This window comes from Amia ocellicauda, chromosome 16 (assembly GCF_036373705.1).
Source record: "Amia ocellicauda isolate fAmiCal2 chromosome 16, fAmiCal2.hap1, whole genome shotgun sequence".
In the NCBI taxonomy this organism is placed as follows: domain Eukaryota; kingdom Metazoa; phylum Chordata; class Actinopteri; order Amiiformes; family Amiidae; genus Amia; species Amia ocellicauda.
This window is the reverse complement of record NC_089865.1, coordinates 14,057,414-14,070,062: the sequence shown is the minus strand read 5'-3', so window position 1 is coordinate 14,070,062 and position 12,649 is coordinate 14,057,414. Positions and strand designations below refer to the sequence as shown.

The 12,649-nt window shown below is 35.8% G+C and overlaps 1 protein-coding gene across 4 annotated transcripts in view; it reads right to left on the bottom strand.

Moving 5' to 3' along the window:
• The window catches only part of pde1a (phosphodiesterase 1A, calmodulin-dependent), an 89,005-nt gene that overhangs the window by 4,810 nt on the left and 71,546 nt on the right, over positions 1–12,649 (bottom strand). For all 4 annotated transcript variants that reach the window (XM_066687266.1, XM_066687265.1, XM_066687267.1 and 1 more), the window contains 11 exons: positions 9,135–9,248; positions 7,582–7,764; positions 6,058–6,124; positions 5,592–5,708; positions 4,938–5,078; positions 4,508–4,608; positions 3,374–3,499; positions 2,583–2,684; positions 2,372–2,492; positions 1,356–1,437; positions 930–1,050 (listed from right to left, as the gene is read on the bottom strand). In XM_066687266.1, coding sequence (XP_066543363.1) covers positions 930–1,050; positions 1,356–1,437; positions 2,372–2,492; positions 2,583–2,684; positions 3,374–3,499; positions 4,508–4,608; positions 4,938–5,078; positions 5,592–5,708; positions 6,058–6,124; positions 7,582–7,764; positions 9,135–9,248 — 1,275 coding nt within the window. The remainder of the gene's footprint in view (positions 1–929; positions 1,051–1,355; positions 1,438–2,371; positions 2,493–2,582; positions 2,685–3,373; positions 3,500–4,507; positions 4,609–4,937; positions 5,079–5,591; positions 5,709–6,057; positions 6,125–7,581; positions 7,765–9,134; positions 9,249–12,649) is intronic.

The following is a 12,649-nucleotide window of genomic DNA, read 5'->3' as shown; positions in this document are numbered from 1 at the left end:
CTATCGTTATTTAAGCATCGCAGGTAACCTGAATATTTACACTGTGAAAGATCTTTCTATTCATGAAAACAATGCTGTTTCCCGAATGAGTTTTCATTGCAATATCAGTGCATTCAAAAGCCCCCAGAACATTTAGGAATCCTGTGATGTAATAGAAATGCAGTCTTTGTTTGTCTGACACACAAAGCAGTCTTAGGGAACTGCATGAATATTTGCTGGTGTCTAAGGAAGGCTGTTGCAACTTGATGTAATAACCAGGACAAAGTGCTCTGATGTATTTCAATTAAATCAGAAGCTGTTCCTTGAAATGATAATGCTGATGACACTTTGTTCGTCATTGTTTAAGCTTAATTTTTGTTTACTATGCTTCGTCACATCAGAGTTTATTAAGTTGCTCTAATGATTGCTTATCTAAGAGTAATTTAAATTTGAATTCAGCATCTTCACAAATATTTCTGGCACTGAATCAATGCAATGGTCAATGCATTCTCTCTGTCAAGATTGCCTTTGCTGGGATGTAATAACAGCCTTGTATTATCTGGTTCAATCAGAGCTGCAATGACAAGGTTCATTGTTGCCTGTTTTTTAGCAACAAAAGGTTGGTGGATATAAAAGAAAAGCACTACAGCCACTCTCTAATAACACAGTTATTTGGAAAAACTATGATGATGATGGTGATTATTCCATGTGCTTTATTTTAGAGTGACTACAAGTCTTGGCTGTATAAGCCCAAAACACTGAATGTGTCTAAAAATATATGCTCAATATTTTTCCCCCCATTTTTTCCCCCACACATTGTAAACTGTGTGATGTTATGTGTTCAGTTTACAGCACAATTCATTGTCTGTTACTTCTCATGCACACACATTTGACTGTATCTTTGGTTTTCTGACAAGGCATGGTTCACACGCTAAAAAATAATGCCTTACCTGGATCTTCGAACTCCAGAGCCCCCTGATTTTAAAGCTTCCTCTATAAGAGGAGTTATAATCTTCTCTGTTGCTTCAATTAGAACAGAGAATGTTGGTTCTACGATGAAATCAATAAACCCTGCAGAGAAGAATATGATTCATACATTAGATAGATACTTATTTTATTGTCAGTCAGAATACAATAAATGAATGATGTTAACATAAACCATTAGTAGATTTTTTTTTCTCAGTATGTGATAACTAATTAGTTGGCACCTTACAGAAAAGCTTATTGCTGATTCATACTACTAAAGGCATATACAATAATAAACTAACACGTACAGGAAAGAAATTGAACAAATTACACAATTACAGTCTATGACTAACCTTAAGCAGTTTCCATAATCTAGTAAAATATACATATATATTTTTAAATAGAATCACCTATCTGTGACTGTGCAATCATTGTTGCCTTGCGGTCACACAGAGGAGAGAACGGCAGCCCCAGATCAGACTCTTTATCACCCTAAAAAGACAAGAAATGCCTGTTAAAGCTACAGAAAAAACATTTTTTCATCAAAATATACTTGATAGCTCTAACAGTCTTATATATTGATAAAAGCTGTTGACCATACAAGAGCAGACAGTGTACACTGCAGCCATGAAAAAAACATAAATCCTATATAGTTTTTTTCCAGCTTTCTAATTGACAAAAAATATGCAGTATTCCCATTCTTTGAGAAAGAGACACTCACACTTTTATAACAGATTTGTGTAAAATGCCTCTGTATGTAATTTACAATTGGGTTCATTTTCTTTTCTATGTGCCTCGGTTGATACACTATTTGTCTACTGCCATGTTTCTTCATCTTCACAACGGCTGTCAAGACTAAAGATCCATAAGAAATAACACAAAGAAACTCTTCAGTGCGTCAGACGATTAAAGGAACTGTAACTTCATCACGTGACTCACCCTGGCAGAGCATTCTTGTCCTGTTCCAATATGTGCCGTTTTCACCTCATATTTAAAGTATAATCTGATTACTGTACTTGTGTATCACTGTAAACAAATTATAAACTGCAAACTATTTGACTGCTTCTGCACTTAGCCACCGATATAAACAGTTTGATTAAAGAAGTGTCAGAATTGTTTAGAGTAGGTAAGGAAGCCTTAGCTAAATGATATTGCACAGTGCAATTGTATAAACAATGTCAGAGCTATATAAAAGCAATGCTTCACGAACCGGAATTCAGATAAAAGTACTCTATCCATTTTTATATGACAAAGCATTGGGATTTCAGTGTGTGGTTAAAGTGCAACTCAGTTGTGTACTTGGAAAAACAACACCGAAGGAATTCAGACTAAGACAACAGTGTTGCAAGACCAACATAGAATGACATGTATTAGATGACAATATTGGGTCTCAGAGCAGGAACATCTACACTCTTGATGTTGCTACCTGTCTGAAGAATTCTTCCATCAGCGCCCCGGTCCATCGGTGATGCAGTTTCCAGGACTTCGCCGGATGGCTGATGTCGGCGGCGTGCAGCATCAGAGACATGGCTTTGGCCTTGTCTATCCTGTGCACCAAAGACAGCGCCGGATTAGCCAGGAAAGGGGGTTCTGAGATTTCACTTCAGATGCACACAAGAAAGTAAAAGCACACTCACCCCTCTGGCTGCTGAAGAGCATTTTTCATGGTTTTGATTTGCTGGAAATGGCAAGACATATCTGTACACAACACCATATCAATCACCAGCGTCCGGAGTTCCCTGGATGCCCAGACAGCGTGAAGCAAGAAGACAGAGCAATGTGTTTTTTTAAGAATTCCCAAAAGCATCAGCACTCTCTCAGGATATATTATTCTTCAAGCCAGTGTGGTGTACTGACACAGACATGGCTGTTGGGGATTTAACACCAGAATCGGGCCTCCTTCAGTGTGTGATTGTTGGTCCAGCTGTGTCTGTGGCTGTGAAGTACACAGTGAACCTGCTGTTTTTCAGATTACATGCTTTAGAGTTTATAAAAGTGTTTCCTTAAATGTGTTTGCAGTTTGTGGTATGTATGGAAAAAAACAGTTCAGTAGTGAAACAATACATCTCTGCATATTTAGAGATTTATGTTTTATAATATTATGTATTATTAAAAATTGCCACTTTTAAATAACAAAGGAATGAAACAGAAATATCCATAAGGTGTTTGATACACTTCATACTCTTGCTTCCAAGTTTATGTGGCATGATCACATGACTATAACTGTACCCGACTTTCTCTGGCATGCATATTCAACCGCCAACAGACAAGAAGCAGAAAACTGTACTTGCTATGCAATTGGCTCTATTGACACACAGTGATATTTAGGAGTATTAACAGGCTTTAATTAAAAAACACAGCCCAAAAGATTCCCCTCCTGGCAGTTTGAGCACTTATAAGTTGGAGCTATGAGCAGAGAGCATCTTACCGCCAGTCATCCTTTGACAGATTGGCCAGAATGTTCATTTCATCGTCTTGCATAAGTCTATATGCGGCACTTACATGATGATTTTCAAGGACAGAGCGGTCATTGTAGAATATAGCCACGTCTGACCTACGCAAAGCAAGAAAGAGTCATTAGAACCAGCGCCGTATTCATGAAAAACTAGTTTGATTCCAATATTCTACCGTTTTCTACACAAACTGTCAAGAAACGTAACCCCCGCCCCCCAAAAAAGACATTTGCAACAAATAAATGGCACCACTGCAATGTTCCACAGTAAGCTATCAGTAACGTGGTGGCTGTTTTATACCAAGGTTTTAAAGAAGGGTGTTCTTATCCAATAACTGCTCAGCAAACACTATGCAGAACACATACATTAAAAAGAAAAATGTAAAAAAAAAAGATCTTATTGAGATACATTAGACGTACATATAATTAATGATGTCTAAAAGTGGAAGCTAAACAAGAATCCTATTTTCTATACCAAGCTAGAGCCATCTGCAGTCTTTGGCTCTGGAGGCTGCCAGAGCTTAGTGGGGAATTCGGGTTCAGAGGAATGCAGGGAGGTTGTAATCACAGATAATTTCCTTGCCTCCATGTGAGGTGACACTCGACTGCCAAACTAACGGGAAGAATCAGTCTGACCCGCAACGACTGCTACAGATTTTGGTTTCTCAAAGGAAACTGTGCTGGTATGTACACACATGAGATCGGGGAGAAGTGGCTGTCCAGATATAGCTGTGTTCTAGGACTATGGGGGGGGGACAAAAAAAAAAAAACACTTTCAATCACGATTCTTGTTGCTAAATCTAAAATTAGCTTTGCCTGCACATTTTGGAGGATGCATAGATGGAAGTGTCATCTCTCCTGGTTGGGCGCAGGCCTTGTAGCGGTGAGTCAGATTGAATAGTCATTTTCAGTTCCAAATTGGGAATCAAAAGGCAGAAATTAATTAGCAGTTAATTAATTTTTTTAAATCACAAAAACAAGGGCAGCTCTTTAGAGGATGCTTGTATGCATTTGTGATTGTATGGTGTAAATCGGTGGGGATCAACAGGCTGTGATAGGACCCAGATCTAAAAATGGATCTAAAACTGGTAGGCGAGTCACTTTTGGCACCTGGTTTGAATGTGGAAGTTGTTAGTGGTCCCAGTGTGTTCAAAGTCATGGATGGCAGCAGCAAAAACCATGGCTAAAATTTCCAGTTCTGTGAGCCAGTGCTGTTGAAAGAAAAACATGACAGAGAATTCATTTTTGCTGAAGTAACTGCTATCCGATTCTCCAAGCTGTGGGTGTCTGGAACGAGCTGCACAGCCATTGAGTTGAAGCGAAGGCTGAGGGCTCCTTCAAAAAATGTCTGTCTGCAATTCTGGGATTCATTCCACCATGCAGCGGCACATGAACCATGAGTGACAGGCTTTGGAAGCCATTATTACATCAACATTGCTTCAGCAGTGAAGACTAATGTGCTTTTATTAGGTATACACTGTCATCTAGTGGCCGGTTCACATACTTGTTTTTAAAATGGTATCCGCTTTAAAAGGCTCACCATTATGCCTGTGTGAAGCATTAAATAATGTGTTGTCTGGGTAACATCAGCTGCATGGATTAGATTGTGGTAAGGATTTCTGTACTTGCTGTAGCCAACTTCCAACGCTTCAACAAAGGAGACAAGGGATGAGACGGGTATCTAAAGAAAAAAGAAATATATATGAGTTCAATAAAAAGCACAGCTTAGCCATGTATTGTGAATTATCATAGAGAGAGCGCATTTTCAGAATAATGGGAGTGAGAAGACAAAATTGATTCTGCTGTGCCTTGGCAGAATGACACAGAGATGATTTGTTTTGCTGTTGAGACATGGAGGAGGTTTTGCATGTTTATGGGTGCACCGCCTACATCTGCTCAAATTGAGAGTAATTCCTCACACTTTTCTGTGGCATTACTATACAGTGTGTCCATGCAGTGATGAGAACACATAAAAGACAACGTGAGTCATGAAATTGAAATTCAAAACAAAGGGAGGCTTTTCTTCTGTTTTTTGACTCTTGAATAAAACATGTCACGCCTCCCAGTACTTTCAGAAATAAAAATATACACTTTTTAACAGGTATTCTCTTTTGAAGGGAGGAACAATCCGATATAAAGCATGGATGTCATATATAGTTTAAATGCATTCATGTGTAAATGAAAAAAATCTGACCCTGAAGCGGTTAATGAGGTCATATCTTGTGAGGAGTTCATACACCAGGAACTTTAAAGCGTGTTCCCCACTGGCATCATGAAGAGCAAAGACATCAAAAGACCACTTGTCAACATCCTACAGGAAACGACAAAATGTTAATGAGTGTCACATTTTAACAGCACGTCAATTCCACACAGACACAATACTAACACAGATCTACATTATGCAGAACATTGCTACATGTTTTATCATCTATATTATTATTTTAAGTGTGCAGCCTTTTTTTTTTAAACAATAAATCAAAATGCTTTGTCAACTATATCCAAACACATGCCATCTGTGAGAGTCATCATAACCAAAGAACTTCTGTTGGAATTAATCTTATACTGCTTGTGGCCTGGTAATGTTTTATAACTATTTTCATTATTATTTTCATTATTATTATTATTATTATTATTATCTGTGCTTTAAAAATCATCTTTACCTTTAATGAACCAATTACAGCTGGAGGATAAGTTAGGCCAGCCATGTTTGATGTCCTTCGGTACATCCTGGAAATACAAAAACGTATAAAAAATAACCCTTAAGTAATAATGAAGTGGAGTTTGTCCCCTAACCATACAAGTATGTTTCAACCACAAGATGAAATGTGTATCAAAGCAGTATTAGGTTCACTAGACCTACAAGACCGACAATATTTGATAAAAATGCAGTCAATTTAAACAAAGAAATGCAGTTTCATAGTCATTCTGAAAACACTTAATTAATTCCATTCCCAGTGATAACTATCAATGAGTTTCAACATTTAAGACTATCTGCATATCTCAGCCTAAAGTCTGAATTGAATTGTAGTCAGCAAGAAATAACCAAACTTAATAATAGAAAAGGCAAGGATATAGAGTGTCTGAGGGACCACCCAGCCTGAATTTCCACACTTGAATAATGTTATTATTTGTAACTATAAAATAATACAGATGGAAAAAATAAATATCTGCATCGCTGAGTTATTATTATTTCACATTGTACGTTTTAGAATTACAGATACAACCCGTGATTATAATGTTTGCTATGGTTGCAGATAAGATGTTTTAACTGAAGTAGAACTTCAAGGAAGGGTTATATTGAACAAACCTTTCTATCACCTTATTATCTATCTATCTATTTATCCATCCATCCATCATATTCCAGGTGTAGTACATTTATCCTAAAACAGAACACAAATACATATACTACACTGATGATGTCATCACATGTAATACCTGACCAAGCCATGTCTTGTATTTCTGCAACATACCATGACTGACTTGCGTCATGCTGGAGTCTTTTTGTATTTTTGTTTTTGATGAATGGGATACAAAGGGATGTTGAATTCCGTTTTATTTTTCTTCCTAAAATGTTATCTTTATAACATGAGTAAGTATTCATTCTCATATTCAAATTTAAAATGATGTATAATTCCAAGTCTGTATATAGTTTGTTGTATGTGCACAACACTGTTAAATATCAGTCACAGCTACGCCTTGCACAATTCACAATAAATACTAATTGTCAATAGTTTTATGTGGTAAATGAGTATCATGGAGACAGGCTAATGCTGTTCTGTACAAAATAAGTCTTGAAAATGTTTCTTGTTTTTAAATGATCCACTTCATGATCACAATACCTTATCAGTACTGTCTGTGTAGCTGTCAAACAACTTGAAGACTTCATAGCTTAATGTCTGTTTAGGGTGTCTTGTTGAAGGCATGATAAAAAAAAAAATATATATATATATATATATATATGTCACAAGATAATTTATCTCTGGGTCTCGATATTACAAGGTATCGTAAATTGTTTTAAATCCAGAGATAAATGATCACGTGACCTCGAGATAACACGGCACAAAAAGTTTTAAATCAGAAGGCCATAATCACCCAGCGGACAATCTTCCACACTCAGTGCTGTATGTATCTCCACTGAAATGCAACATACAATACATTTGGTGTATCAAAACGGATGATTGTACCTTTCTACAAAGATGCCAGCTTGGACGGCATGGACTATACTCCGAAACCGGGGCTTCTCCTCTGGTCTCCTCCGCACCACGCCCATCTTCCTGGTGAAGGTGGAGGCCAGCCAATCTCGCACCTCCGAAGGCACGGAGTCCGACTGGATGTCGCTGAGCTCATCTTCAGTGTCCAACAACCGCCTGCACATGAACACACACACAACATAACACAATCTGGCATCTGTTGTAAAGGGAAAGACAAGGTGTCAGTGAAGGCAGTAATTTCTGCAGCAACAGTACAATTACGTGTAAGAGTGCCTATGCAACCATACTCCTTTGTGACATGAATCCAGAATATAATAACTGACGTGACTGACTGTGAATTTCTGCATGAACTCCAAAAACTGTATAAACTATACACATTAAAATTAATCTGTCCATGTCATTTTTTCGGTTGCGCGTAATTCTAGGTAATTTCACGATTTTTAACTCAGCACGAGTCTGAAGTATAACAGAGTCTCTGTTTCTCTGCTATTGAAGTTGATTGGATGACATTTCTGAGGCCCTGAGAGTAACTGGGCTCTGCTCCGAAATGCGTCTTTGTCAATTGAATTATGATGGGTGAACAGCAGTGTAACAGAGTTGAGTGTTGCAGCATTGGTAAGCCTGAGGAATGAGTCATCTACCTCTCACGCAATTAAAAAGAAAAGTCGTCATTTAAAACTCCTTCAAACTAATCTACTGAACAGCATTTAAAGCAAATAAAAATAAACACCTTGTATGCAATCTGTAATAAGAGAGACATGGTTTAATCAAACTACCAGCTTCATTTTAAGGTTAAGACGATACATGAATCAGAAAATAAATATTTACACACTTCCATGAGAAACATGGTTTAAGACTAAACTTGTTCTAAATATAATACTTGACAACAATTGTCAGCATTACAAGCTAAAAGAACATTTAAAAATGCTTTCCTTTAAAAGGACAGCACAGAGATTACTTTTTATTTTTTGTATAAACCACTGGCTGCCAGTAGCTAATTTTGAGATAATACTGTTATTCTGTTAAATCACTTGATCATCTGTTCAGCTTTCTGCACAACTAAATGCCTACCAACTGACCCGATACTATTTTCTGTGAATATGACCCATTCGTTGGCATGAGATCAGTCACAGAAAGGAAACAACTGAGAGGAGCCCTAAAAATGAAGAAATACAACACAAACAGCAAAGAAGTTAGCAGTCAATCTTAGTGGTGTGTTGCCTGAAAGTGTAAACAGCTGAACACTAACAGCTGTTAACAAGCCTTACATTAGGATATTACAAAATATCTCAAAGCTCCCAGCATATGCCTACGATAAGAAACACAAACGCATTTCGAAAGAACGATGACAAGCCAACGCAATACACTTTGAATTTCAATGTGGCATTTAAAGGGGCAACATCAGTGGAGAACTGGAGAGAGTTGTTTAACTACAACAATACAATATGAGACAGTAGGCCATTGAAACTTATTTGAATTTAAAAACGCCATTCAAATGGGTTTCATTTTATGTCCTAACGACTCACCTGGTCTCATCAATGTATACCGCTTCCAAAACCGATGCTGCATATTCTATATTTTTCTTCAGGTCCGAAACATTCACCTCACCCTTCTCTAGCTGCTTCACCAGACATCTTAATCTGAAAAAATTAAAGAGACTCGTTAGGAGATCATCAACAATTACCATAAAGCAATATTCCTCAAACAATGACCAGAACTAGATAATGAAAGGAGTAATAATAAATAACCATGGCTTGACACTTATTCAATGACAAAAAGGTTAAATAAATGCCCATGAGATAAATTTAAGTCACAATTATCACAAATAAATCACTGCACATTGTATTTGTAATAATTGTATGCATATCAAGTGGTATTCATCTCAATAAACCCAAAAGACCCAAAAGAAGATTCTGACAACCAACACCCATCATTTCTGAACCCCAGCTTTGAGCTGTGCCATTTTCTTTGTTAATTAGCAGAAATGTATAAAATACACAAAATAATAAAGTGTCTGTGTTGATTAGTTCCCACACTGACACTTTTGTTTCTTTGTTCAACAGAATTGTTACATTATTTCTGCTGTTGCATTGGTAACTGCTGCACTAAAAGATGTAATTATTTCATTAAAATATTTGACATGGTGTAAACATGGGTTGACATGGGTTATTCCCATGCTTATTGTTAGAAATACATTAATTATGATTGTTATCTCACCCCTGACTGAATCTACACCCATTCTATACTTTTGGCATCATTCTAATTCAACAGAACCAGTAATACATTTATAATAACTTTTTACAAAATCAAGTACTCCTTTTTACACACACCCCGTCTTTACTCAGTTCAAGCAACTGGAATCGTTACAGTTTTCTTTAAGATTAAACATTGTTTAACACTGAAACCCAGGTGGTCAAAAATCTAAAAGTAGAAAAGCTATGCTTGCTAGTAACAGCACGTTTCACACAGTGTACAAAAACACAAACTTTATATAAAACGGCATTGATTTTTATATAGGAAACGAGTTAGGATGATGCCAACATGTTTATATATAGAAAAAATAATTAAGAGGTATGACACTGCATGACTAATGAACACAAACTATGTGTTTAGTAGTACTGAATCACCCCAGTGAGTAAAACAAAATATAGAATTGATAACATCATCTACCATGACATAACATGTATGCAGTAACTGATTTCAATTAGCACATTCTCTACTACAACTAACATGTGTGCTTTAACTTATATTAAAGATGGTCAGTTTCTCTGCACACTTGTCTATATACAGAAATAAGGATGTATTATTATGTTCATAAAATTAATCTATTTCACATTCCTATAATTTGTACTCATTGTGTATTCCAGACCAACACTGAAGGCAAATTGATTCAAACATTATATATATATATATATATATATATATATATATATATATATATATATATATATATATATATATAATATACATACATACATACATACATACATCTTAGTACATTGAAATATATATTATATATATACATTGAATTGAATATTATATATATATATATATATATATACACACACACACACACACACACACAAACATTTACACACAGTTGGAGCCAAAGCACCCCTGTAACTCAGTTTCATCAGCTTGAATCTTTACAGTTTTCTCTTGGAAGAAACTTTGTTCAACTCTGAAAATACATCATAGTATAGTTTAGTCAACAATATGTCTTTAAATAAACCAAATAACATTGTTTAACAACAAAAAAAAAATCTGAACACTTTTAATTACAACCGTATATACATATAAGGTTTTGCACTGCATCAGAAACTTAATAAACCCTATATCCGATGTTTGGTAAGCCACACTACAAAGCAAAATCACCAAGAAAGTAATCTTCAACATTTGTGGAGATACAAATTAAATTGAAAAGCTCACGTCAATTCAATTAAAACACAAACATCATATTTGCCTGTATCCGTATTACACAAAGCTATTTTGTCTCGATAATGAGTTAACTAAATGAGATCTATTTGCTTGTAAAACGAGAGCGAAAATGTTTCCTTGTGAGAAATGATGGTGTTTATCAAATAAAGGATCTGGGCTAGGCAATCAGTAAGGAACTTCCAATGCTATACATCATTACTATGAAATGAGTTTGCATTCTGCATTAGGTACTTTACGTATTCATGAACACCAAAACATGCAGCATGGAAGTTTTGCAAATGAGGTAAAACAGGCTAGAAATGTGTAATCCTATTGCTCCAAAAATAGCAAGAGGCTTTGATATGTAACTGACCTGGGCTTTGTGTAGCCAACCATTGAACATCATTTAAATCACAGTACTGAAGAATTCAGTCAGCTAAAAACACATCCATTGCTGGTTTGCTAGAAACCTTAAAATATTTACAGGCAAGTTCAGAACTTAAGGAAAAATAAAATTGGAAAAAAGTGTACCATTTACAGCAAAAACCTGATATGGCTGATCAAGCATTATATCAGAAAATAACAGATTTCTATTGTTCCAGAAAATTACATTAGTATTTTTTTTTTCTTTCTTTCAGACTATAACAGAATGACATTCACATTTAAAGCCCCACTAGTCTGTATTATTGCAAAATATTAAAATATGCAAGCACTGGTTGTATGTGAACACATGAAAATGCATCAAATGTTTTACAGAGAAAGGAACAGATGAAGACTGGGTAGTTTATGACCGAGATCACGGCTGTGAATGAAAGAGTGTATCTTTAAATAATAAAAAAACACATAATTTACATTATATGTCAAAGAGAAAACTACCAAGACAGCTTGCAATCAATAGAAGAGCACTATAGGTGAATCGAACTACTGTTGATGAATCATATTGTAGTTTGATCCACTTCAAACCAGGAAATTAACCATTTTGTATGTGACACAAAAGGTGATTGATTACTTCTAAACCCCAGGTGTTTAAAATAAATATAAGCCTGTATTCCATTTCACACCAAGCCCCTGTCCGAGGTTACAGCCAGCAATTTTCTTAGTACATTGAATTATAATGTAGTCACGACACAATAAATAATGCTAAACAAAAGACAAGACAACAAATAATCATATTGCATTTAATGGACAATGACCACAAAAACAATTTGCAGGAATTCAATGAATTGCAATTTTAATTGTGGAAAATACTTCCTTCCTCTGCCAGAGTCTGTAATGTTAACGTTTGTAAAGGAAAGAGCGGAATTAACAGGATGATGGAACTCTAAACAAAAGCAAGCAACTCCATCTTTCATTTTAAGGTCGTCATCAAATTCACAGACAATGGGCTAGCCACAAAAAACAAGGAATTCAAAGACAGTTAAGGAAGGATAATTAACACAGGGAAAGTTTATATTTTCTATAAAGTAACTTATTTATATGCAAGTACAACAGTTAAAAGTAATTTCCAAGAAAAGGTCTTGCATAACTTATTGTATAAGCATCAAACCTGACATACAGTACTGTGCAAATGTTTTAGGCAGGTGTGAAAAAATGCTGTAAAGTAAGAATGCTTTCAGAAATAGAC